The sequence below is a fragment of the Antechinus flavipes genome, chromosome 6 (assembly GCF_016432865.1).
Source record: "Antechinus flavipes isolate AdamAnt ecotype Samford, QLD, Australia chromosome 6, AdamAnt_v2, whole genome shotgun sequence".
Taxonomy (NCBI): Eukaryota; Metazoa; Chordata; class Mammalia; order Dasyuromorphia; family Dasyuridae; genus Antechinus; species Antechinus flavipes.
In genome coordinates, this window is record NC_067403.1 from 181,134,565 (window position 1) to 181,161,677 (window position 27,113).

General features: G+C 39.0%; 1 protein-coding gene across 3 annotated transcripts in view; it reads left to right on the forward strand.

Moving 5' to 3' along the window:
- SEC24D (SEC24 homolog D, COPII coat complex component) overlaps positions 1 to 27,113 on the forward strand; it is a 117,675-nt gene that overhangs the window by 82,588 nt on the left and 7,974 nt on the right. Inside the window, exons 13-23 of one of the 3 annotated variants that reach the window (XM_051965828.1) lie at positions 358 to 451; positions 7,110 to 7,226; positions 9,137 to 9,307; positions 10,370 to 10,466; positions 10,595 to 10,740; positions 10,893 to 11,031; positions 13,286 to 13,404; positions 14,544 to 14,723; positions 16,120 to 16,311; positions 20,015 to 20,104; positions 24,387 to 24,552. In XM_051965828.1, coding sequence (XP_051821788.1) covers positions 358 to 451; positions 7,110 to 7,226; positions 9,137 to 9,307; positions 10,370 to 10,466; positions 10,595 to 10,740; positions 10,893 to 11,031; positions 13,286 to 13,404; positions 14,544 to 14,723; positions 16,120 to 16,311; positions 20,015 to 20,104; positions 24,387 to 24,527 — 1,486 coding nt within the window. In that variant the 3' untranslated portion in view covers positions 24,528 to 24,552. Of the gene's footprint in view, positions 1 to 357; positions 452 to 7,109; positions 7,227 to 9,136; positions 9,308 to 10,369; positions 10,467 to 10,594; positions 10,741 to 10,892; positions 11,032 to 13,285; positions 13,405 to 14,543; positions 14,724 to 16,119; positions 16,312 to 20,014; positions 20,105 to 24,386; positions 26,444 to 27,113 lie in introns of those variants that run through there. The other 2 variants (XM_051965827.1, XM_051965829.1) reach the window with 2 other exon arrangements.

Consider the following 27,113-nt stretch of genomic DNA (forward strand, 5'->3'; position numbering starts at 1 on the left):
GAGTTTAGTCAGAGTTCAGCTATAAATTGGTGAGACTTTGAGAAGATTGTGTCTCAGTTTCCTCATCTGTAAAATCAGAGCGCTGAACTAGATGAAGACCCTCGTCATCTCTCAGTGTTATGACTGATAACAAGGTCACTGATCTGTAATGGAGTAAATAAGAAGGACTGAGGTTCATGGGTGCGTTTTTCTACCCAAAGCCTTGATCTCTCTATAAGATCATGGTCCAGGAATGCAGACATTCCCTGAGGACCAGGACACATCAAACATGCCATGGTGAGTGGCAAAATGAGGCCATCGTTGGGGGCTGAAAAGCTAAGAATTTCTTTTGGTAATGACCCTTACTCTTTCTTGTAGCTTGTTGGACCAGATTCCAGAGATTTTTGCTGATTCTAATGAGAATGAGACCGTCTTTGCTCCTGTCGTCCACGCTGGCATGGAAGCCCTAAAGGTGAGCACACTTCTCAGTCTGTGATCACAAAGTCTTTGCTGGAAATGCTTTTTTAAGATCATTTGCTATGATCTCTATAGGACTCTAGCTCCTCAGTCATGGGGAAAAATCATTTAAATTTTTTTTAAATCCCCAATTTTTTTTAGTCTTTACATTCCAGTCTGAACATCAGCTTGTAAATGTTTCTTTCATGAGCTTTATAAAATCTTATTTATAAATTGTTTCAACAGGGGAAGCTAGATAGAGCACTGGGGGATCTGAGTTCAAATTTGACCTCAGATGTTTAACATGGACTAGTTATATGAATCGTGGCAAGTCACTTAACCCCAACTGCCTCACCCCCCCCCCCAAAAAAAGCAAGAAAAATAAATGAAATTGTTTCAACATCATTGCCTATACTGAATAAGTGGGGCCAAATGTCTCGGTTATTTTACTCTTGGATGCTCAGACCTGTCTTGAGCCCTTGAACCCCTGGCCTATAAAAATGGAAATTTTCTGCCTGAAATTTGCAACTTAGCATGGTAAAGAAACTCTTAGTTTTTGGAATCAATAGAGTCAAATTCTAATCACTCAACAGACAAGCGTTTATTAAGTATTTACTCTGTGCCAGGTACCAAGGATACAGCAGTGAATGAGGCGCTCTCTCTGCTACTTGTTATCTGTATGTCCTAGTGATGTCACAGATCATTTCCCTCTTTATAAACTGATGTCATAGCAGTAGATCTCAGTAGATCACAAAATCTGAACCTTGGAAGGGTCCTGTTGGCCCTCTTGTCCAACTCTTATTGGAATGCTCTCCATCCCATCCCCAGCTAGTGATCTTCCTGTCTTTGCTTGAGGATCTCTAAGAAAGGGGAACCCAGGACTGCTTAAGGAAACCCATTATACTCTTGAAGGGAGATTTCCTGATTCCCAAACTAAAATCACCTCTTTGTAACTTCACTCTTTGCTCTTACTTCTGCTCCACATGGAGTCCCCAGATGTGACACAAGAAGAGCCCTAATTCTGATCATAGAATGGGAATAATTCCAAGATAAGCTCAGACAGATGCCTTGCAAAATGATTCCTTCAAGCCTTTATGGGTCTGATTTTATTGATAGGGGTGCCCCCTCCACCAATACAAGCTGCAATCCCTCAATATTCACATAGACAATCTTCAAGAGTTGCTGTAGTTAATCAGTCCAAACTGTATGACCAACTTGATGATGTCTTTCTCTTTCTCCATGCCTAAATGACAGGCTCCCAGAGTCCCTTCCTGGGATTGTTCTCAAAGGGTTTCCTGTCTGGGAGAATCTGCCAGAACTTGTGATTTTCTCCAATACCTTTCAAGAACAAAGGGTCACTTCCACAGCATAAGGAGGAATTAGAAGAAGGCTTTTTGGTCATAGAATTTGTGAGAAAAGTATAACCCCCCCCCCAAATAAATTGAAACTACCAGAAAGATACTAAACAAGAATTTGAACGGAAAGCAGTTAAATATGGGAACACTGCCTATTTGTTTCAAATGTTTGAAAAAATGAGCAGAGGCATGCCCTTTAAGATGGCAGGTCTGGGATTGGTAAAGAAACCATTAATAAGCCCATGGCTGAAGGCCAAGGAACCTCAATGGAAGAGTATAAAAGTGAAGTTTTTCTCCTGGAGGAGCCAGTGGCAGTTATTTGGAAACTTTCCTCCCCCATGGTAATAATATCTTTGCTTGCTCTTTGATCGCTGCCAAAGAAAATCTCTCTGTAATCATCAGAAGTAATAAACTTCCCAGGCCCAGCAGATGGAGTGGAAACAAACAGAATCCACATCCAAATGGACTTGTCAGAAAGATAAAGAGGGACTATTTGGAAGCCTTTTGAGCCTGTTTTCTCTGAAAGTCTCTGAAATTCCTTGACACCATGTTTCCTGCTGTAAATGCTTCCCTGCTCACAGAATTCAGTACTTTTAATAGATATCTTATTTTTTCACATCTCATTCAATCCTTTTAAAACTAGAACCTTCCATAAGCAAGGAGATAATATTGCACTTAATTTTTACAAAAACAAATCTTCCAAGTTATCCATAATTGACATCTTCCATGACAATAGATGAAGCTAGATAGGATAGGACTTAACAAAAGTTTAGCAATAAATTACCTTTGTACTTATGCTTAAAACATGCAAAAAATTTTCAGGCTAAAGGAACTTCTCTTTAAATTATCTACAATACATACTTAACTTTCAGTTTTGGGAGGGAGAGAAATGGCAAGAAACAGACAAGTTATTTTGTTGATATAGAGAATTCCTATTTGAGAAAATTGCTTATCAATACATAATAAAGACCTAATTATGAAATGAATGGAAAGCCTATCTCAAATTCATTTGCATGGAAAACCAGAGAAGAAGTTTGGAGTTTCTAACCTTAAATCAGTTATTTTTCTGAGAATCTGGCTCAAGATAGAGGGTTAAAAAAGAAAGACTAAATCTTAACATAGGAGTAGTCTGCCTGGATTTTATTTATTGGGTGTAGAATGGTTTTGACTAAAGAATTCTAGTCTGCCCTTATTATGGAGAGCATATAGCCACCCAGAAGTTGGTATGAAGGATCAAGGCCCCGCCCAGACAATAGAAGTAAAACTTTCATTGAAGAACCAAGATGCCCAAAAGAGAATGAGACAATGGAAGCAATAGAGATACAACCTTTATTTGGGAAGCAGCAGAGACATGATGCTCAGTTGCCGGCCTAACAGAGAGCAAGTGTGGATGGAGCAATACAAGAATATCAACAGTGGCTATCAGCCAATCTGCCTCTGAAGCTGACTGCTCAGGTCACTGTGGACACTCATGTAACTGCTTGGGTTTCACTTTGCATATCTGGAAAACAAAAGTATTAAACCAAATGGCTTCTGAGCTCCCTTTCAGCCTTCTATCTGTAATCCTAAAATGCTATCTACTTGACATTTTTTGGTTCCCTTCTCAGAAAAACTTGATCTGTGGGAGGATGTCATCTCCAATTCATTAGTAGGAAAATGAACTTCAGCCCAGATGAGCCCACTTATCTCAGTTAAACTATTATAAAATTGACTTTAAAATCATAACCATTTGGCACAAGCTTCTGTCCAACCTTGTGTTCCAAGTCAGTTCTATGTTATTCCTGTTTCCTCCCTTGTTTCAGTCTCTAACATAATCCTTCTCTTTATGTAGAGCCAACCCTCTAATTGATACTCCTTCCTCTCCTTTCTGAGATTACCTCTGCCACAATCCTCTTCTGTATTTAATTTCTTTTTTTCTATTGGTTTCTACAAAACACAACTTCCATCCTTAACTCTCATTTCAGCCTTCCATCCCCTCAAGCTATCATCCTATATCTCTACCCCTTTTCACATCCATCTCCTAAAAAAGTTGTCTGCATTCATTATTTCTACTTCCCTTTCAATTACTCACTTCTCAGCCTTTTGTAGTCTGACTTCTACCCTCATTATTCAACTACAACATCTCTTTGGAAAGCTACCAATGATATCTCAGTTACAAAATTCAATGACCTTTCCTAAGAACTTATCATTATTGTTCTCTGCAGCATTTGACATTGTTGATCATCATCCACTCCTAGACATCTGCTCCTACCTAGATTTTCATGACACTAAACTCGTTCTGTCCCTCTCCCTCTCCTTTTCCCTCTCACTCTTTGTCTTCCTCTCCCTCTCCCTTTCTCATTCTAATGAATTTAGGTATCATCTCTATCCAAATAAATCTATCCAAATGTCTCCCCTAAACTTTCTCTATGTCTTCAACTGCCTTCTGGACATCTCCAGCAATAATCTTCTCAAACTCAACACATTTGAAACAAAACTCATTGTCTTTCCTCTAAATTGCCCCTTCTTCATAACTTCCCTATTTCTAGTGAGGGTACCTGGATCTTTCCTTCTCTGCCAAATTAACATTCCTTCACACATGATCAGGTAGTTCCAATTGTCCCTTCTTGCCTCTAGAAGAAAATACAAACACTTTTGTTGCTTTTAGAACCCTTTGCAGCCTATCTCCAGCCTTTCCCAAACATATTACATCCCATGTTCTAGTCAGAGATGGTTCTCCTTACACAACATATCCATCCCCTATATCAGCGGCTAGACTGCACCCTCCTCTTCACCTCCACTAATGGATCCCTGTTATTGTTGTCCAGCATGTCTGACTCTTTGTGACCTCATGTGGGGTATTCTTTGCCAAGATGATAGAGTGATTTGCCATTTCTTTCATCATCTCATTTGATAGATAAGGAAACTCAGACCAACAGGGTTAAGTAAAGTCACTTAAGTAATTTTAAATCAAATTAAGTGAAATTAAGCAACCAAGGTCACCTAGATAAAAATTGTCTGAGGCCAGATTTGAACTCAGCAAAATGAGTTTTCCTGACTTCAGGCATAGAAGAGGTATAGAACTCTATTTATTAAGCTACTTATCCAGTAGGATCCCTATCTTCCTTCAAAGCGCAACTCAAGGACCACCTCCTGCAAGAAACTGATATGTGTGTGTGTCTGGTTTTGATGATGATCCTTTTGTTTGTGTGTTTTCAATAGTATTTTATTTTTATATTCAATAGTATTTATTTTATAAACTATATAAAGATAGTTTTCAACATTCATTTTTGTAAGACTTTGCATTTCAAATTTTTCTCCCTCCCTCCTATACTTCCTCCTTCCTAAAGACAGCAAGCAATCTGATAGAGGTAAAATAAGTGTAATTCTTTTAAACATTTTTCCACATTTGTCATGTTGTGCAAGATAAAAAGACCAAAAAGGGATAAAAAAGCTATGAGAAAGAAAAAACAAACAAACAAAAAAAAAAAAGGTGAAAATACTGTGCTTTGATCCCCATTCAGTCTCCATCATTCTTTTTCTGGATGCAGATGGCACTTCCCATCACAAGTCTATTGGAATTCCCTTGAATCACCTTATTGTTTAAAAAAAGAGCCAAGTCCTTCACAGTTGATCATCACATAATCTTGTTGTTGCTGTGTACAATCTTGTATTGCTGGTTCTTCTCACTTCACTCAGTGTGATTGTGATCTTGATTCCCCCAGGTGCTAATGTTTTCCCCTCCCTGAAATGACTTTGTACTTGTATATCTTACATTTCTATGTATACATTGGATCACCACTCCCCAAAAGAATGTAAATTCTTTGAGGGTAAAGATTGTTTCATTTTTGTCTTTGTATCCCCATTGCCTGAAACAAAGTAGACATTTATTATTTCTTTATAACCAAGTATGAAAGTAAGTTAGTTGCAGTATATTTCCAATGTCCACCTATGTACAAAAGTGGGGTGAGAGTTGGTGTCCAGGAAATATCTTCTCAGAAAAGGAAATGAGATGGTGAGGTGGTCAGGGAAAGGGCTAGCCAGGGAGGAGCCCAGGTGTTGCCCTGGTGCTTATGAAATGTGAAAAGCCCTAGAGGAGAGTGTCTTTTATGGAAGACTAAGGGAGCAAGACATGGACAAATATACACGAGAAGGCATGAAAGACTTGGATCTGTATTACTAGAAGGAGTATCCACATCCAAGAAATCTTAAACCTACTGGCGTGCCTAAGTATTTATGACTAGTCTTCCACTAAAGCATAGGAGAATAGGAAGGATAACAGAGTTTTGGAAGGAGATGACCTGAGATGACATGGGTGACCTTCCAGTCTCTACATGAAGGGATTGGACCAAACGAAATTCAGAGTCCCTTTAAAACCTCATGATCCTATGCAAACATTGCTGATGCTTCCTTTTGGTGTAGAGGTAACTTGGAATTTTTCAAAGTTGTACAAACCAAATAATTCCTGCCCAACTAGAGAAGCATTACATCTCTCTGTCCACTAATTAAGAAACAGCCTGGCAACATGCAGAAAAGCTCTTACTCAGAATATTAGCCCCATTTTGATTGGATTTCTTTTTTGAGCCCCAACAAATCCCTAATAATAAGTATTGCCCATTTAGGACAAATGATCCTAGACCTAGAATTGAAAGGAACCCTAGGGGCTATCTAATCCAATAACTTCCATGCCCACTTTATAGATGAAGAAACTACAGTCCCAAGGGGTTAAAAGATAATATCTGTCTGAGGTCTCTTCCCCTTCCAGATCTGTGATCTTGTGTAGAAATAGGACATTGCCAGAGACTTCCTTTTTTGGAAATGTTTTGGACCACAAACCACTTCTGTTCCTAATAGATTGTAACTCCTTGTGGGAAGAGGATGTGTCATTATTAATCTCTGTTTTCTAGCTGTACCCTGCACATTTATTGTTGTTGAGTTGTTTTAGTCAATTGAGTTTAGTTTTAAATCAACTCCCCATGTCCCCATTTGAGGTTTTCTTGACAACGATACTGGAGTATCTTTCTCTAGCTCATTCTATAACATAGAAACTGAGTCAGACAGGGTTAAGTAACTGGCCTGGGATCATATAACTATTAAATGTCTGAGATCACATTTGAAGTCAGGTTCTCCTGACTTCAGAACCAGTGCTCTTCTCCACCCAGCTACCCTCCCTGGCCATTGCAAGTGTTTAATATATGTTGAATTGAATTGAAGAATGAATAGTAATTAAACTCCTGTGAACTCCCCAAAGTTACAGAGCTGTAGGATATGAAAATTAATCCCAATGGTTTCATAAGTAAGCACACCATAGTGGAGGCATTTTTTTTATCTTTGTACTAGGCAGCAGACTGTCCAGGAAAGCTATACATCTTCCATTCATCATTGCCGACTGCTGAGGCCCCGGGCAAACTGAAAAGCCGAGATGACAGAAAACTGATCAACACAGACAAAGAAAAGGTATTTCACCTGCAGCAGCTTTTGTAGGTTCCACATTCCTTCATTCTTTCAAGAAACAGACATATTCTTATCCCTCCTAAAAAAATGAATAGGGGGCATGGAGATTCATATTCCTAGCCTCAGATTTTTAAAAGTGTCTTTGTTCCCCAATTGGTGAATAACTGGAGTGTTGCCACTGAGTTAATTCTGTTGTAACGTCCATATTAAATGTCCAAATAATCCTCTCAGTCTAGGTTCCACATTAGGAAGATCACAGTTTGTCAAAGAGTTCCAGTGCCTGTTCTCCAAGGTTGGGAATATTTCATACTTCTTACCATATACCACCTGGGTGATATAGGGCCCAAACTCCCATACTGCACTAAATCCCACTCCTGGCTAGACTATGTTTGGAAATATTGATGCTTTATGTCCCCAAGGAATTCCCTGCCCTTTTTGGGCCCAGAATCATTTATCTGTACAGAGAGTTCCCAGTTATCATTTTGTCATATTTCTAGAACTGCTTGTTTTGTTTTGTTGGGGTGTTGACACTTTTTAATGGATAGCTGTTCCCTTTAGGGAATAGTTCTCAGGGCAAGGAAGTTTTGAAAATAAAAACATTTGCATTCAGACAACTAAGTATCACAAAACTTTCTGTATGGATCACACTGTAGAGAGGAAGAAAGAAATAGCATAATGAGAATGGTGTGGACATGTTCTAATGGGGATGGTGTAAACTTGTAGTAATAGGGATGTATAGACCTGACCTAATGGAGAAAGTATGGACCTGAACTACTGGGGAGAGTGTAGATCCTGTCCTAAAGGGGATGGTGTGAACTTGAACTAATGAGAAAGTATGGATCTGAACCAAAGAGAACGGTGTAGATCTGTACTAATTAGGATGGTATGGACTAGGGGAAAAGTGTGAATCTGTACTCATAGGAATGATGTAAACATATATTAACAGGGATGATATGGAGCTAAAATAAGGGGGAGAGTATGAATCTGTACTAATGGGAATAGTGTAGACATGTATCAATCAGGATGGTGTAGATTTACACTAATGGAGATGATGTAGACCTACACTAATAGAGATAGTATAGACCTGTACTAATGAGGAAGGGGAAGAAAGAAGAAAATTTAGCTGAGTCACATAGCTACATTTTCCTAAGGGGCCAGAGCTGGAAACAGAGGCAGAGCCAGAGCATCCCTGAGACTTCTTAAATAACTACCAAAATTCTTGGGATCTGGACATGAATAATAGCAAGTTGATCAGGCTACAGCCTGTAGAGAAAGGCTGAAGAAACTGAGGCCTAAAGATCTGAGCCTCAAGCCATTCCTTCCTGGGGAGAGAAGTATCCTTTTGTGACTCATCCCTTCAGTCTGACCTGCTCCACTCACTAAGATAAGAACCAAACAGACTCCTCTCCTTACACAGGGCTTGAGTCTTTGTTTTCCTGTCAAATGAAAGGATTGGTCCATTTGGGCCTTGAAGTCCCTTTGAGTTCTCGAACTATGAACCCATGAGCTGGTTTGTTTTTCAGCTACTTTCAAATTCAGGTCTACAGATATTTATTAAACATTTCCAGATACTAAATGCTGAGTTCAAAGAAAGAAAAAGTCACAAAGGGCTCAATCTGATGTGGGAGGCAACATTCTAATGACTATGAACAAATAGGTTATAGACAGGCTAAATTAAAGGCAGTGAGCAGAGGGAAAGTCGCAGAATTAAGGGGGATTGGGAAAGGATTCCTGTAGAAAGTGGAGTCTGAGCAGGGACTGGCAGGCAGCCAAGAGGCAAAGATAAGGAGGGATGGGGGACACCCCAAAAAATGTCTTGAGTCAGGAGAGATGGAGTGTCTTGGGCAAGGATCAGAAAGGAGGAATTAATTTTTCACATGTGTGTGAGTTTTCTTTTTCATCTCTACCCTCAGACGCTTTTCCAGCCACAGACCAACATCTATGAAACCCTGGCTAAGGACTGTGTGGCAAGTGGTTGCTGTGTGAACCTTTTCCTCTTCCCCAATCAGTATGTGGACGTGGCCTCGATGGGCCTGGTGACCCTGCAGACTGGAGGCACGCTGTATAAATACAACAATTTCCAGGTAGTCAGCTCCCCCTTCCCCAAGAAGCCAGATGCTTCCTATAGATGCCATCTGTTTCTCCTATTTTACCAGATTTCCAGCTCCTCATAGGTTGGCAGGCTCTGCCCTCTTGTGGACAGAACACAAATTTGAGGTCGATTTCTATGAAATTTTCTATGAAAATTTTTCTATGAAAGATAGAAAACATCCCCAAAGAAGAATGCTCAAAAGGGCATTCTGTCCCCTGCACACAGCTCTCCTGCTATCCTGAGCAGGCTCAGCTATATGTTCTCCTGGGGATTTTGCCCCAAATTGGAAGTTTTTCCCACTTTCCCCAAGAGGATTCTTTGCTTTCCTTTCCTTACATGAAATGGTGAATGACAGAGACTGAGTCTGCTTCATTACTCCCTGGCCAGGCCAGGACTGCCTCACAGACTTGGAACAAAAATTGCTCAGTTGTGATTTCAGAAAGAGGATGGTAGCTTAGCAAATAGAAATGCACAGAGTTAAAAATCAGAAAGAAATGATATGAGGGGGCAGTGGATCAAGTGCTAAACCTGGAAGCAGGAAGGTCCGAAGTTGAATCTTGTCACAGAAACATGCTAATTGTACGTTTGTGGACAGGTTACCTGGCCTCTTTGGGGTTCAGTTCCTTTATCAAAAAGATAAGGGGGCTTAACTGGTTGATTTCTGAGATCCCTTTCTCTGACTCTATGATCCTCTATGTATCCAAGGTACTGTGCTAGATACAACAAAATAGATAATAATCCTTATTTTTTCTTTTAACAGTCCTTATCTTTAAAGAACTTGTATTCTCAGCACTGAGCTTGTTTCCTTCTCTGTAAAATAAGATGATTGGACTAGACAAACTCTAAGGTTCTTTCCACTACTAACATTCTCAGATCTATGGAAGTTAATTGTTTTATCTCTTAATTTCCCCACCTATAAAATGGGACTAATGGTGCCCAGTCTGATCCCTACATCCCTGTTGTAAATATAAATATATATGTTTCTGGTGGGGTCACTTTTCTCGTGTTTTTTCCTCTTTGGGATGGACACTGACAGACAAAATGTTCTTTTTAGAAGCATTTGGACAGCCAGACATTTTTGAATGACCTCAGGAATGATGTCCAGAAAATGACAGGCTTTGATGCTATCATGAGGGTACGCACCAGCACAGGTAAATGTTGCAATCCCAATCCCAATCAATTCACACAGTGGCTTGATCTCTGAGCCTCCCCAATGACCAGGAAGGGGGAAGTATCCCAGGGGTCACTTCAACCAAGAATTTCTGTTTTCTGATTTCAGGTTTTAGAGCCACTGATTTCTTTGGTGCTATTTACATGAACAATACCACTGATGTGGAGATGGCAGCTGTGGACTGTGACAAAGCCGTGACGGTGGAGTTTAAGCATGATGACAAACTGAACGAAGATAATGGCGCCCTCATTCAGGTGAGACACTGATTTTGTGGCCACACTCGTCTGCCCCTCACTCCTATAGAAGCTTGGAGGAGTCCCTTCAATTCTTTGTGTCTCAATTTCCTTACCTGCAAAATGGGAGTGGGAGGAGAAGCTAAGCCTCTGGTCTTCCCCTTGACATGTAGTGTGCTGTACTCTACACAACCATCAGTGGTCAGAGAAGACTGAGAATTCACAACATCAGCCTGAACTGCAGCTCCCAGTTGGCAGACCTCTACAAGAGCTGTGAGACAGATGCCCTCATCAACTTCTTTGCCAAATCAGGTAAAACCCATCTCCTGAAAAGGGGAACCTACCCAGACTGGGGGTGCAGGTGGGTGGGTCAGGAGGTATTTTGGTTGATTGAAAGGTATTTTTTCCTAGAATACTGCTTTTGGGTAAACATACTCCGAAGCTCAAAGTAAGGAACCAGCATATCTTGTGGAGACAATAAGGAAGCAGCTTGATCTGTATCTTTCATGAAACAGCTGCCCCAGCCAGTGGGCTTCTGGGTCATGGGGTCTACTCTTTCTTTTCCATTGTCTGATTGGGGATTTTCCTTGCCCAGTTTCCTATTGTCTTAGACTGCCCATTCAAAAGTTATTTCATGGGGAAAAGAAAAGAAGTTGTTGGAAGGGCATCCCAGGAGTGAAAGGGTAGAGAGACCACTGGGGTTGAGGTTCAAATCCCATTTTAGACACTTATCAGTTGTGTGATCCTGGATAAATCAGTGACCCCTCTCTGCAACTTATTTTCAGTTGTTTCTAGGGATTCTTCCAGCTATAATTATCTATGATCCTTTGAACTGGTAGGAGACCCTGCTTCAACAGTAGGTTAATAGAGAGTTGGATCTAGAGGGTCAGGAAGAGCTAAGTTCAAATCCAGCCTCATATACTTACTAGCAGTGTGACTCTGGGCAAGTCACTTAACTTTTCTGTTTGCCTCAGTTTCCTCAACTGTAAAATAGGGATAATAGTGGAACCTGACTCCCAAGATTGTTTGAAGGTCAATTGAATTCTATTTGTGAAGCACTTAGCATAGGACCTTGCACTGAATAAATGCTTTTTTCCTTCCTTTGTTCTCCATCTCTTATATGTCCCACAGATTATTTTTCACTTTCTATCCCAGAATGTCTATCCTTGAAATCTCCTCCAAACCTTCACCATCTCCCATTTTAACCCCTTTTCTTTAAAAGATGGGAACCCCCTCCAGGAACTGAATTCCTTGTAATTCCAGTTGGAACCCTGAATGTATTTTCCCCTAGAAATATTAAGTTCAATTCAGTTTCATTGAAAACAGAAGCGCTGTTTTGTTTGACCATTCACTTTGTCCTTTCACCATGCTGGCTACCCTTCTCTGGGAGCTCCCTAGGGTAACAAGATCTTCTTAAAATATGGTACCCAGTATAATTCAGTCATTTTTCATTCAGGGCTGACTTTTCCATGACTTCATTTGAGGTTTTGTGTCAGAGACACTGGAATAGTTTACGATTTCTTTCTTCAACTCATGTTACAGATGAAGAAACTGAAGGTAACAAGGTGAAGTGGCCCAGGGTAGCACAAGTAGGAAGTGTCTCAGGCAAGATTTGAATACAGAAAGATGAATCTTCCTGACTCAGACACTCTATCAACTATACCCCCTAGCTGCCCCTATTTGGTACCAGTACACAAAATATCCTAGATAAGGAATGACCAGAGCAGAGGACAATGTGAGCATCATCTCTGTAGTCCTGTGTCCACGATAATTTAGCACAGAAAGCATTTAACAAACTTTACATCAGGATCCCAGATCTTAGATCTAGAGCTGGAATACATCCCATTAGTCATACAGATGAAGAAATTGAGAGTCAGCAAAATTAAAGCATTTGGCCGAGTCACACAGGTCCTCTGACGTTTGCCTTGATGTGATACATAAACGCGAGGTGCTGTGATTACCATAGCATCAGTACTTGAAAGGTTGATGGTTTCATCATTCCCACATCCAGATGCTCCTCGTGGAGGTCTTCATGAGTTTCTGTGGCCCCATTTTTATCATCTGGTACCACCCTTTGGACATCGGGCCATTTCTGAGTTAATTAATCTGGACAAGAGATAGTAGGTGTATAGTTACCAGGCCCTTTGCACAACCTTTCCAGTTTGAGAGAACCTGCCCAAAAACTGCCTTCTAAAGGCCGAGCTCACCTCAGTAATAGCAAGTGGCACCAGTGAGGCTGAGCTCAGGTGATCTGTGGTATCATCTCCATATCCATAGTCAAAAATGATCATTTCCTCTTCCATTAATATGCTAAAACTGACACTGAAGTTTTTTAATTGGTGTAAGCAATTTGGGACAAATTCAGGTAGTGAGTTACCTGCGTCAAGGGTTCCCTTACAAGGAAGGAAGAGGTAAGATGCAAAATCAGTCTTTCAGTTCAGGGATAATGGAATGCTGGCCTTCTTACCTAGACTTGGAAAAGCTAAATCTAAATGCATTGGGGTATTTTCTCTGCTATTGGGAACCTGTCTCTAAATCTTGTGTCCTTTACCTATTCTGCTTGTAGCATTCACAGCGGTTCTCACGCAGCCTTTGAAGACAGTCCGGGACATCCTGGTGCATCAGACCGCTCACATGTTGGCATGTTACCGCAAGAATTGTGCCAGCCCCTCCGCTGTCAGCCAGGTGAGGAAGACCCTGCCACTCTGGATTCAGAGGTGCCGTACTTTGTCTGTCTGGCCAGTCACCTATAAAGCATTTAACCTTGCATATGCTGAAATGGCAGCAAGGGGTCATTCCCTAAAGATGGAGAGAGGAGGTTTCAGTGTTCCAGCCATGATTAGGGTTTATATCATAAACCTGATGCTCATAATTTCATGAAATGTATCTCCCACCAGATGGTGCTGGCGAGCAAGACAGGTCAGATGGGCAATCATCCCTTAGCCAAGAGACTGTCTCCAAGATTTCCAAGCAAATCACTCTCCCTACTCTCTCCATCCTCAACCCCCACTTTGGCAGGAATCTAGTTTTCTTTTCCAATTCAGAGAGCTGCTTTCCCAAGGAAGGAAGGAATGACACTTTCTGACCTTGACCATTCATTCCTGTATCTTTTCTAGGAATAGCTTGACCACCGATTCTTTGCCAAGCATGTAAACTCGAATACCTCCCTCTGTACTTAGTTCAACAGCTCCATCCCCCACCTCCCGCATCTGAACCAAATAATCCCTTATCTCCAGAAAAGGGGATTCTATGGCTCCGAGGCACCTAGATGGGACAACAAATAAAAATACAGCTGGGTCTGGTCTCAGGAGTACTTGAGTTCAAATGTGACCTCAGATGCTTCCTACATGTGTGATCCTGAGTGAGTCATTTAATCTCTGTCTCAGATTTCTCAATTGGGAATAATAATAATCCCTATCTCCCCTCACAAGATAAAATTGTAAGGCACTTAACACAGTTCCCCAGCACTAGTAGTGCTTAAAAAATGTTTCCTTTCTTCTATCCCATCTTATCTTTAGATCTGTATATTAGGTAAAATATAACAGTTTGGGTTTCTGTTGACCAAAATCTTCATTACAAGTTAAGAATAATAGAAACAAAAGCCTACATTCAGGACGATAGTTAATACTTCCCAACCCAGATGGAAGCAGGGTTAACTGACTTGCTCAGAATCACACAGCTAGTGATTATCTGTAAGTATCTGAAGTCAGATCTGAATTCAGAAAGATGAGGCTTGACTCCAAGCCTGGTCTTCCATTCACTGTGCCCCCAGCTGCCCCTCCCAAAGTCAGAAAAGACCATCAAACAATCCCTTTTCTTTTCAGCTCATCCTGCCTGATGCCATGAAGGTATTCCCCGTGTACATGAACAGTCTGCTAAAAAATTGTGTGCTACTGAGCAGACCAGAGATCTCAATGGATGAACGAGCATATCAGAGGCAGCTGGTCATGTCAATGGACGTTGCAGACACTCAGCTCTTTTTCTACCCACAGCTTATACCAATAGTAAGTATGCCACATCAAAAAGAGATATTGTCTGCTCTTTCCCTAGACCATTTCTGTGTCCTATGTGTCAAAATAAGGAAATCAGGATCACGAAAGCCTTCCAAGCATGTTTTGGGATTTGGTGAAATAGTTTTCCTGTGCATCAAAAAAGTAGTCACAAAAGTTGAGGGTGATAAGGGACTTGGGGGACTTAATTTTCCCAAATAATTCTATATCATTCATATGATTTTTTTTCACCAAGTTGGAACTCCTCAACCAATTAAGTACTCAGATTAACTGGCCATTCATTAAGCATATATTCTGTGCTAGACACCAGAGATACAGAGACAAAGCCCCAATTAAATCTTGTGCTTAAGATCAGATTTTTTTTGAGTTCGCAGAGGTGGGATATAACATGCATATAGAAAAGTAAATACAAAGTCATTTCAAGAGTGAAATAGTGCTACTAATAATTGGAAGGGAAAAGAAACTTCTAATGGAGAAGGTGCCTTTGGATGATGCTTTGAAGGCTTTACATTAAATTTAAATTTTCAAATAGGCTAAAGAAGTCAAGTTCTGTTGTTTGGGAGATGGCATCTCTACTCACACTGGTGACAACTCTTGTGTATCATTAATCTCTCTCTCTCTCTCTCTCTCTCTCACACACACACACACACACACACACACACACTTTCTCTCTCTCTCACTCTCTCTCGCTCTCTCTCGCTCTCACACACACACGTGTGTGTGTGATGGGTATTTGCCACCATGCTGGTGCAGAAACCACAAGTCAGGTGGGAAATCAGCTTGAGCAGCTTTGCCTCTGCAAGATGAGCATCCTGAAAGATCATTCACTCTCAGTGAAAGAGCAACATACTTTAAAAGAGGTCCCTTAAGTAGTATGTATTATACTTGACTTTGGGATAAGTATAATAAATAAAACTCTTCCAAAGCATTTAAGGAACATTCAGTTCTTGGAGGATTTGGATGAGCTCACCTGAGAATTACTGAAGGATGGGTATCATCTTTCATCTTGGAATTTTTAATTTAGAAGATTGAATCAAGAATTTGCGCAAAAGTCATCTAGCTTTTGCTTGAATACTTCCAGGGATAGGTGAGCTTACAATTTCCCTAGGGCATAAGGCTGGTTATTACCAAATAACTTTTAGATCATTGGTTCTCCAAGTGTGGGATTCCCCTAGGGGCGCCTGAGGCCCTTTCAGTAGATTCTGAAGGTTAAAACAACTCACAATAATACTAAGACATTTTAATACAGCAATTGTAGATTAATAATCACCACATAAACAAAAGCTTTTGGGGAGAGGGGCCTCAATAATTTTTAAGATACAACGAGTACAAAAGTCCAGTTTCAGAAAGTTTGAGAAGCATTGCTTTGGGTCTGCTTTTGTTTCCACAGCACACAATGGATGTCAATAGTGAAACTCTCCCAGTTGCTATTCGGTGCTCTGAAGAACGTCTCTCTGAAGGAGGAGTATTCTTATTGGCTAATGGACTCAGGATGTTCCTCTGGCTGGGAGTAAGCACTCCACCAGATCTGATTCAAGGAATATTTAATGTGCCCTCCTTTACACATATTAACACAGATGTGGTAAGTTTCATTTTTTTTCCTTTTGGGGTGTAATATGGAAGAGTAGGGAGAGGGTTGTGACTGAATTCAAAATAAAAAACCCTTTCAATTTTCTCTATTTAACATCCATCTATGGATTACAGAAAGGAAAAGCCATCCTCTCCCATAGTTCTGCATAAAAAAAACGCTTGTGACATTTAGACTAAAGCTGAGAAAGTGTGGGGAAACTAACTTCCATACCTTTTGTCGAGTCTGACCTCGTTGAAATGGGATGGGGGCAGAAGTGCAATGAATAGGGCTGGCCCCAGTCAGTAGGATCCAATTCAGATCCTGAGGCTAGACCATACATTTTTCTGGATGACCCTTCTCAGTGCCTCAGGCAAATCTTGCTACAGTTGATTCTTTGCTAAAGTCCTCAACCCCCTCCTCCCACCATGAAATCATAGCTCTCATTCCATTCCATCCATTGCTACCACTGATTCTTTGACTAGTAATCTCTTTGGATTGTTTTACTGTGATTGATATCAAGTTGGCAGACTCCCAAAGCCTCTCCCAGCAGAGGACAGGTTCTATCAGATTCTACAAGGTGGAAGGACTTCAAGAATGAACCTTAGTATTAAATATGTGCACCAGAAAAGTGTGCCTACAGAGAAGCATCACCAGCAGGTTGGCCAATTCCAGATGATGGATTTTTTGGCCACAGCAGCTCTTGAGAAGCATGAGGGGATTATGAATTGTCTTGGCCAAAAGACAACTCTAAGCAAGGAAACCATTGCTCCTTGAAGGATTAAAGCCATCTGGAATGAAAGCTGATCAGCACCTTCATTTAGATCTTTCTATAGCAAACCATTAAGGAGTCTATTCCTGTCATTTGTAGTTTCAGCAAGTATCCAATGATCTTAGATGATAATTATGCAACAGAATATTTTAGTGCATCACATTTAGATACCCAAAATAATGTGCAGTGGAATACAGGTTGACCTGTGCTGGGGAAACAAAGAATCTGGGTCTTTAGATAAGCTAAAAAGATGCCTTTTCCTACCTGACCCATCACTGCAAGACATGCTGGTGAGCCACTGAAAAATAGAACCATTATTGTGATAGATATGACTATGAACTGTTTGTTTCCAAGCACAGCCCCCCGGAAGAGGGCTGAATCCACAGCATATGGAGGAGATTTGGGGCTGACTTATCATTTACACGGGGAACAGCCTTAATATTTTGTGCTAGTGACTTCCAAATGTGGGGCATGATTATGTAGCAGTTTGCATTTACAATGAGTCACAAAGTCTAAATTCAGCATATTTAATTCACAAACACCATTTAGTACTCAGTGTTCAGCAGATCAATGTCAGTACTCCCTTAATCATGCAGGATAACATCAAGTCATATCATCTCATGCTGTGAGATTCATGCCTGGGTCTTCCCATAAATGCACAGTAAAGAATCCACTCAATATTCAGAAGGCCTTTCCACTTAACTTTCTGTGGTAGCAGCATGGCATTTGGCCCAGCCATCCATTCATTATCCTTGGGTATGACCTTCTTCTAATAATGTTTTTTCCTGGATGACGTCCTGTCCACCAATTTTTGTACACACCATGCAGAGCAATATGTTGTAACCCACTGGGGCCCAGAATGAAGCTCTTTGTTGTCTTTGTATATTTGTCTATACCTGCCATTTTTATTCTGTGAAGATTATGGTATTCCATGGCTCCAGCCTTTTCACTGTGAGAATATATAATCTCTTTAAATAATTAGTGGTAAAATTAGTGATAGCGTACGAAAAGAGTGGTAGATCTGGGAATCTCAGTTCAGTTACCACATTTATATACTTAGACTGGGTCAAGTCCCTTAATTTCTTTTAATACTTAGTTTACTCATTTGTAAAAGGAGTATCTGGTTGGATATATCTCTAAGATCCTTTTCAGATTTATCTCATGTTAACAAATGATAAAACTTAGAGAACCTTATGAGCACATTTTTAATCATTAAAAAGGAAAGCTCATTGTCAGAGGAAACCATTTCCCATTAAGGAGACCAAGACAAAAAAAAAAAAAAAAATCTAGAATGCAGCATGGAAAGGCAAATGAACCTAATAAACATTTTTGCTCAATTTAAGGAAGAAAAAATACAATTCCTTAATTATTCCACAAGCATTTATTCATAGACTATTATGGGGCAGGCACTAGAAACCAAAAGCCCCCCCAAAAAAGTTTTTTAATTAATCCCCTGCCCTAAAATAATTTATATCCTATTGAGGGAACTACATGCACATAAATACAAAATATATACAATAAATGTGTCAGGGGTAGGAAATCAGACAAGACCTCCTACAGCCAAGTGGCTCTTAAAATGAGTTTTCAAGGAAGCTAAGGTATAACACAGGTGAAAACTAAAGTTTGTTGATTGTCCAGGAAATTAACAAATAAAACAGGTTGGGGATGATAGTTCTGTTCTTAATGCATTGGTTTATTTAACAGATAGCTATCGTCCCTGGCAGACATTGTTAGTATTTTTAAATAGAATGCCAGACAGACATTGTTAGTATTTTTAAATAGAATGCCAGAATCTCTGAACTGAAAGGGCTCAGATCCCATCTAATCCCACCCCTCCTGCCCAGGATTCTACTCAACAACCTATCAGACAATGGGCATCCAGTCAAAAAACAGGCACATATGAAACATAGTGACTTCTCAATTTTTTCAGATAAGTCTAACTTAATGGTACATACAAAGTGGGAAGTAATGCTGTATTACCCACCCTTCTTACAACTTATTAAAACGATCTTGACCATTGTTATGTCTGTGATCCTTAGTTCTAATATTCATATTAAGCATTCCCTAGATCACTCCTCCTATATACTATTCACAGATAATGTGTGTGCTCTTAGCATCTTCATACAAGGGATCAATTTTAGGATAGTTCTGTGTGTTAATGGAAGAAACCTGAGCAGTTTTCCACTTTCTTTAGTGGAATGTATGGGGATAGATTACAGCTCCATAGTAAGTAGGTTCTAAAGGACACTCTCAAGCCCCTTTTATCCAGTTGAAAATTAAGTCTAGCAAAGTTTGTTAAGAAGATGTAACAGTGATCACTGAGTAGAAGTTGTCATTTCAAAAATTGCTGTCATTCTACCACTGCCTTAATCCCCACAATTGTGAAAGAGAATCCACTAATGGGGAATAAAAGATCTTTCCCTCAAACAACATAATTTTCAGTTTTCCACCTAGAAAAGAATGAATCAATGAGTGAATGGATGAGTAAGTCTTTATTAAGTGATTATTTTGTGCCAAGCAGTGTGCTATAGAGTCCAGGATCTCAAGATCACATTCTAATGAGGGAGACCACATACATAGGGAAGACTTTTAAGAGTGAATTACACAAAAAACAGCCTTAGAATAAAGCAGGGTTCCCTTGTGTCATTTTCATTATGTCCCCAAATCAAAGTACCAGAGGATTCTGTTTGCCTGCTACAAAAATAAATCACTGTTCCTTTTTAGAATTTTCTTCCAAAATTGTTGGGCTTATTCTTACTATTCGTTTTTTCTCTAAAAGATACTTCTCTTAAGTATGAGTGGCAAATATGAATGTAGAAGAGTTTTAAGTTAACACTCATTACTGAATTCAAAATACAACCTACCTGTTTCAATGACAATTAAGTATAAACACAATCCTTTCAAATAGGCTTTTTTGAACCTTAAATTTGAATTCTCTTAATACAGACATCACTGCCTGAGGTGGGGAATCCATACTCTCAGAAACTTAGATTGACCATGAGTAATATCCAGCAGAAAAAGCCATATTCAATGAAGGTAAGGAATCCGTTTTTCACTCTTTAAATATTTCAAACCTACTAATCAGTAAACCAATGTATCAAAAACATGGTAGCTCTTAAAGTGGACCCCCCAGACTCCCATTCCCTACTTCTACAAAGGAAGGAGCAAAGTGTCTTAGCATAGCATAATTCACTGAGTCAAGCTTGTTCTTTGTAATTTTTGTAATATTCATTTTTTGAATGATTTGTGGTTTTTTCCCCACCTCAACATGGCTGCTGTAATTTCATAATGTGATCTTTCGAAGACACCTTTATGTACACTATCATCTTTATGTCTCTCCAGCTATGTGTTATCACCAAAGGGCAGATAGAATAATAGCTGTAGTACAATTTAATAAATTTGTACTCATATGAAGCTCTCCCACATGGTCCTGGAACAAACTGATAAAGTTAACCAATATGAAAAGTCTTTTCCATAAAAACGTCAACCTACCAATGCTTCAGTCGTCATCAGTGACAATCATTAAAGTATATCTACCTTTAAAGTTTATAAAAGTCTTTTCCTCTGATCCCTATAATCCTTATAATAATGGAGCTAGCTCCAACTGGAGAGTCAATTATTGAATCTCGGGTGAGCTTTTATACCTTGAAAATCTAGGTGACACAAATCCAGGCTTTATTGTTTTGATTGTCTAGATTTAGGGAAGTGATGGGAGAGGATTTTAATGACACAACTTAAATTCAAAAGTGTGTTGTGCAAACTTTTTTTTGGAAGGGGGAGGGGGGAAGTGGAAGAGGAAGATGGAAGCCAGTTGTTAACATTTGCCAGCTATTCCTTCCTGTAACAAATCTTTAAATTACTTTTCAATGAGAAAACCAATGCTGAAAGAGGACCAAAGATCACAGATTGAGCTACAAAGAAGGTCTTCTTTAGAGATCTTTTCTATCACGGACCCTTTGTGCAGTTTGGAGAATTCTACATGTTCCTTTTTGGAATCATGTTTTTAAATGAATAAAATAACATACGTAGGATTTGAAAGGAAACCCCCAAATAAGAGAAAACAAAGACATAGTCTTTTCCAATCAAAGTTCTTGAACTGCAATTTAAGAGAAAACTGAGCTCCCATGAGGTGTAGATCATACAGACATAAGTAGTAGCAAAGATGCTAGATGGCTGAACTCCAAGCCAGCTCCTTTTCCACATCAACTCTGCCATTCCAGGCACTTCACTGGTGGACAACTTAACTTTTCTGGTCATGACCTCTAACAAGCCATATTAAGTTGTTCTTTACTTTCCAGTCACCCTTGAGCTAAGTATATCAGTAGAATGATCCAAAATGAGTCTCCCTTCCCTTCAGTCTCTTGTCTAGGGAAAAGCAAGTTGTTCATAAACAGTTGGCTTAATAAACAGTTTCAAAGGCTCAGACCTTCTCTCACTTCCTGCAGTTCCCACTGTGACTTCTTCAGACTAAATCAGTGGGCCCACATCTTTTGAATATCCCATTATCTTGATGGCTCCCAAGTCTGTCAGTGTTCCTCCTCAGATGTGGCACCAGGAAGCATACAGCAGAACCATACCTTCCATTGCCCTAGATTGTTTGCTTATTTTTTATTATTTCTGTTGAGACAATTGGACTTAAGTGACTTGCCCAGGGTCACATAGCTAGGAAATGTTAAGTGTCTGAGGACAGATTTGAACTCAGGTCCTCCTGACTTAAAGGCTGGTGCTTTATCCACTGTACTGTCTAGCTGTTCCATATGCTTGTTTTTTTAAAACCAATTTTTTCTTGAGATCTTCCCCCACATTCTTCTCTCTTACCTTCCAGAGAACTATTTCTTTTAACAATTTAAAAAAAAAAAACTTGAGAAAGATAAATTTTTTTTCAACAAAACCAATGAATAAAGTGAAAAAATTTATTGTATGCAATATTCTGCAACTGAGTAGAGGAAATGTCTTGTTCTCTCTCTTCCTTGGAGCCAACCTTGTTCTAATTTTACAACATTCATTTTTTGATGCTCTGTGGTAGTAGGTTTTTCCTTTGATGTTACTATGGTCAAACTTCTCTTATTAAAGCACAACAGCAGTACAAGATCTCCACTGTTTTCCATTGCCTCCTATTGACTGACCTCATAATTAAAAACTATGAGATTTTTCTTGTCTGTTTGCCTATTTGTTTTTTAAGAGGAAATGCCATCAAGCCATTTCTTCCCCATCTTGTATGTGGGCAGTTGACTTTTATCATGCAGAGACCACAAGGTAGTACAGTAAGTAGAACATTGAATCTGTAGTCAGGAAGAGCTGAGTTCAAATCCAAGGCAAATTGCTTAGCTTCTATTTTTCAGTTACCTCATTTGTGAAATGAGGATAATAGCACCTACCTCACTGATCAAATGAGATATTTGTAAAGCACTTAACATGCCACCTGGCGTATTGCAGGTGCTTAGAGAACACACTTGCTTCTCAGAGATTCAAGTTTTTGGGATATGAAGTATCAAACAAAAACTACTGGGAAAACAGTGATAGAAACTAAGCATAGACCAACATTTCAATTACATACCAAGATAGTCAAAATGGGTACATGATTTAGACATAAAGGGTGATATCATAAGCAAATTAGGAAAGCATGGAAAAATTTACCTGTTAGATCTATAGAGGAGAAAAGAATTTATGATCAAACGAGAGAGAGGATCATAAGACATAAAATGGATCATTTTGGTTACATAAATTTTTTTAACTTTGGCATAAACAAAACCAATGTAGGTAATACTAGAATAAAAGTAACAAATTGGAGAATAAAATCCTATGGCAAATTTCTCTAATAAAGGTCCAATTTCTCAACTGAGACAACAAACAATAAAACTGAACCAAGCATATTTTTTTTAAAAAGCCATTCCCCAACTAATAAATGGCCAAAGGATATGTACAGACTATCAAGTTATATTTAAAAATGGTCCAAATCACTAATTAAATGCAAATCAAAACATCTCTAAGGGACACTTCATACACATCAGAATGGCTAACATGACAGAAAAGGAAAATGACAACTGTTGGAAGGAATGTGAAAAAATAGGGACATTGATGCACTGTTGGTGTTGTGAACTGGTCCAACCATTCTAGAGAACAACTTGGAACTACGCCAAAAAGGCTATAAAACTATGCAAATTCTCTAACTCAGCAATACTATTACTAGGCCTGTACCCCAAAGTACAAAGAAATCAAAGGAAAAGTGATAGAACTTATATTCACAAAAATATTTCTAGAAGCGTGTGTGTGTGTGTGTGTGTGTGTGTGTTTTGTGTGTGTGTGTGATGGCTAAGTACTGGAAACTGAAGGGGAGCCCATCAGTTGAGAAATCACTGAACAAGCTGTGGTACATATACAATTGTGACACTATACAATTGTGGCATAAGAAATGACGAGCAGGAAGGTTTCAGAAAAATCTAGGAAGACATGAACAAAAGTGAAGTAAAGTGAAATGAGCAGAATTAGGAAATCACTGTAGATACTAACAGCAATATTGTAATGATTAATCATGAAAGACAAGTTATCCTGATGAATACAGTAAACCAAGACAATTTCAAAGGACTCATGATGAAAAATACTATTTACCTTTAGAGATAACTGATTAATTCCTGAGTGCAGAATGCATATTGTTTTTTCACTTCGGTGGGGGAGGAGGAAGGGGAAGAGCAAACATGGCTAATAGAGAAATGGTGTCCCTAACTTCACATGTATAAGTTTCAAATTGCTTGCTTTTTCGATGAGTGTGAGAGAGGTTGGGGAAAAGGAGAGAATTTGGAACTCAAAAAGAATGAATGTTAAAAAATTAAATGATAAAGAAAATTTTAAAAATCAATTAAAATAGGGAGAAAAATGCTTTTTTTCTTTTCTCCCTATTTGGATTTCATCCAGTTAAGACTAAAAAGACTTTTTTTTTGATACCAGCATCCTGGCTAGTGCAATCAGCTTTAAAAAGAAAAGCGCAAAAAGAAATAGGAAAGAAAAAAGGGGGAGAAAAGCTAGAAGCAATCAAAATGGGGTAGGAGAAATAGAGCCAGAAAGGTAATGTTCTAAATAAAAGCTTCTTACTCTGCCTAAACATATATTTTATAGCTTTCAAAGGCAATTTTGGCTTTTCTGTCTTTCTCAGGCTCATGACAACAAAAATTACACTGGCATGTCTCCCAATGAACTTTTTAAAATTAGGGAACCATTTGCCATTTTTAAAACCGTAAGCATCCGTGTCAGGAGGGGGGATTATTTTTAAATTTACAAATACTGCCCAAGCCCTGTGATGACTGGATATTCTTTTTTCCAGCTTACAATCGTGAAGCAGCGAGAGCAGCCAGAGATGGTTTTCCGACAGTTCCTAGTGGAAGACAAAGGTCTTTATGGAGGAGCGTCTTATGTGGATTTCCTCTGCTGTGTCCACAAAGAGATCTGCCAGCTCCTGAGCTAAAGGAAGCTGGCCTCTCCATCCTTTGGTATTACCCCATTTCTAAGGAGATGATACCCTCTTGGTCACTGTCCTGAAGGATGTTTTGCATCACACTTTCCCAAGGCTTTCTTTCTGTACAGTTTCTGGTTTCTGAATCTACATTGCTCATCTTCTCTATCTAGTGGCCTACAGAGCCATATTCAGGTATCCAGTTGAAAACAGACAAGACGGTCACCCTGAAATGTAGAGAAAGAGCCTACTTCTGATGACAAATTTTAACTCTTAGCTAAGTCTATGCATTTCATGAGGCAGAGTTTACAAGACTCATTCTCAATTCTTTTCTTTTCTATTCCTATAAATTATAAAGATGTATAGATGTATGGAGGGAGAGGAAACCCTAGTGCCTTTCCCACTGACGATATAGGAAGAACCACCCTCATTTTTATATGGTACTTAATTTTGTAAAAGACTTATTTTTCCATTTCAAACTCATTTTTCCATTCAATGGTGAACAATTTTACACAAAAGCCTACCTAAACAAGGTTTAGACTCTGGTAGAGATCTGTGCATTCAGCAACTTTTCAGAATTGCATATTGTAAGTTGAACCTTTTTCCCTCCATTCCTTATTTTGTCCCCAAACTGTCAATAATCTTAATGATTCTTTGTACAGTTCTGAAAGTTTCTACCTGTATATAAAGGGATCTTAATTAATAGATAAATCACTTCATATGAATCTCATCATTAAATATAGGCAGCATTAAGCTCAAAGATAAAAAAAAAAAAAATCAAACCCTGGGCTTTAAAAACTAAAAAGAGCAGCAGTCTGACATAGTGAATAGAGTTGGTTTTTTGACTTAGAAAAATCTGGGTCCAAGTCCTGTTGCTGACACATATTGACTGTCTGATTCTTGGTGTATCAATTAATCTCTCAGTATACCCAAGCAATTCTCAAAACTGTAAGTAATTAAGGTACATACCAGCATGGGTAGCTCCTAAGCATTACCTTGACCAATGAAATCACAAATCAGAAAATAAAAAGGGAAGGAAAGGTTCTCAAAAGTTATTTGTTAAATAGACAACACAGAACTTGCTAGTCATTTCTTACAGAATATTAAGTGTCTACAATTAAACAAACTTTCTAAAAAATTTTTTTTAATTCTGCCAATTTTAAATTTTATTTTATGCCAATTTTTAAAAAAATTCTTTACAAAGTCAAAACTGCTTATTAAATTATAGGATTTGTTACTCTGAGTCAAAGGTTTTCCTCTTTTAGGACCCAATCGTCCCTTCCATCCCACTTGGAGCCAGTCTTTTCTACTAACTGGCTTGACAGAGGTACAGGGATGTAGCTTCACTGCATTAATATTCATCAGACACATGTGGATTAGAGAATCCTACCAACCTGACTGCTGCAGATGTAGGTGGAGCTCCACTAATTCCTAGGGAGAACAGCCACAAATCGGGCTTATTCCACATAGGAGAACTATTTGGACTTCATTTATACATCCTGTTTTGAAGGGACTGTGATCTTTTGAAAAAAATTTTTCCAAACACCAGTGGAAGAATCAAGTTGCCTTCAATTCCTCTTGATGCTAAGGTCTCCTAATTTTATTTGGACCACAGCCCTTTGAACACCTCAGGCACCTGCACTGCCTTCCTGTTGTGCAGTGCTATTGCTGATGAAAACAGGAACATGGCTGCCTCTCTACCACCCTATCGCAAGGCAGCTCCATCCCTGTGGTTGGTGACTCTTCCCAACTCAAACTAACTGCAGAGAATAAGCCTTAATAGGTTCATTCTACATGTTTAACTAAGGAAAGAAAAACATTTGTTATTTTAAGTGCAATTCATTATGTACTAAAACCTAAGGGATTTTTACCAGCAGTTTAAAACATAACCAAAATGAAATGAATTTTATTAAAACATTTTCATCATATGTTTGTGCCCTTTCTTTTTGGAAAAAAAAAAAAAACTTTCCCATATTTCCCTGTTCTCACTAAAGTCCTTTGATCTGATGGGTCCTTAGGATTCACATCACAATTCACAATTACAGATCCATTTCTGGCATACTTTCACATGTTATCATCTCATTTGGTTTTCATAACAATCCTTTGAAGTAGGAAATGTAAAAATAGGACTATCCCCATTTTATGGATACAGACATGAAGGCTCAAAAAGACAGGTTAAGTCACCTGCCCACGTTCTGTCTATTAAGGAGAACTAGGACTTGAATCCAAATCCTCTGACATCAAATCTAATGGTCTTATATCTGCACCATGCTTATTGCTCCTTTGAATCAAACCACTATATCCTACTGGAGTTAAATTCGAAATAGAAAGAAGGCTTAGAGGGAGAAGGGGGTTAAAAATCAGAGAACTCCAGTTTCTCCTCAAGTTATAAACTCCTTTACTATTCCAATGCCCCTTGAATTAAAACCTCAATTCAAATGATAAAGACTAACATGCATTTAAAATGCTGGGGTGCTAAGTAAGCAATGCAATGATTCCTCAAAGAATCGTGTTTTCTGAATATCTCTTCTGTACCTGAGTCTTTTATTTCCTTCAAGTCTAAATTGAATATCTTCAACACTGAAAATAACTTTTTCA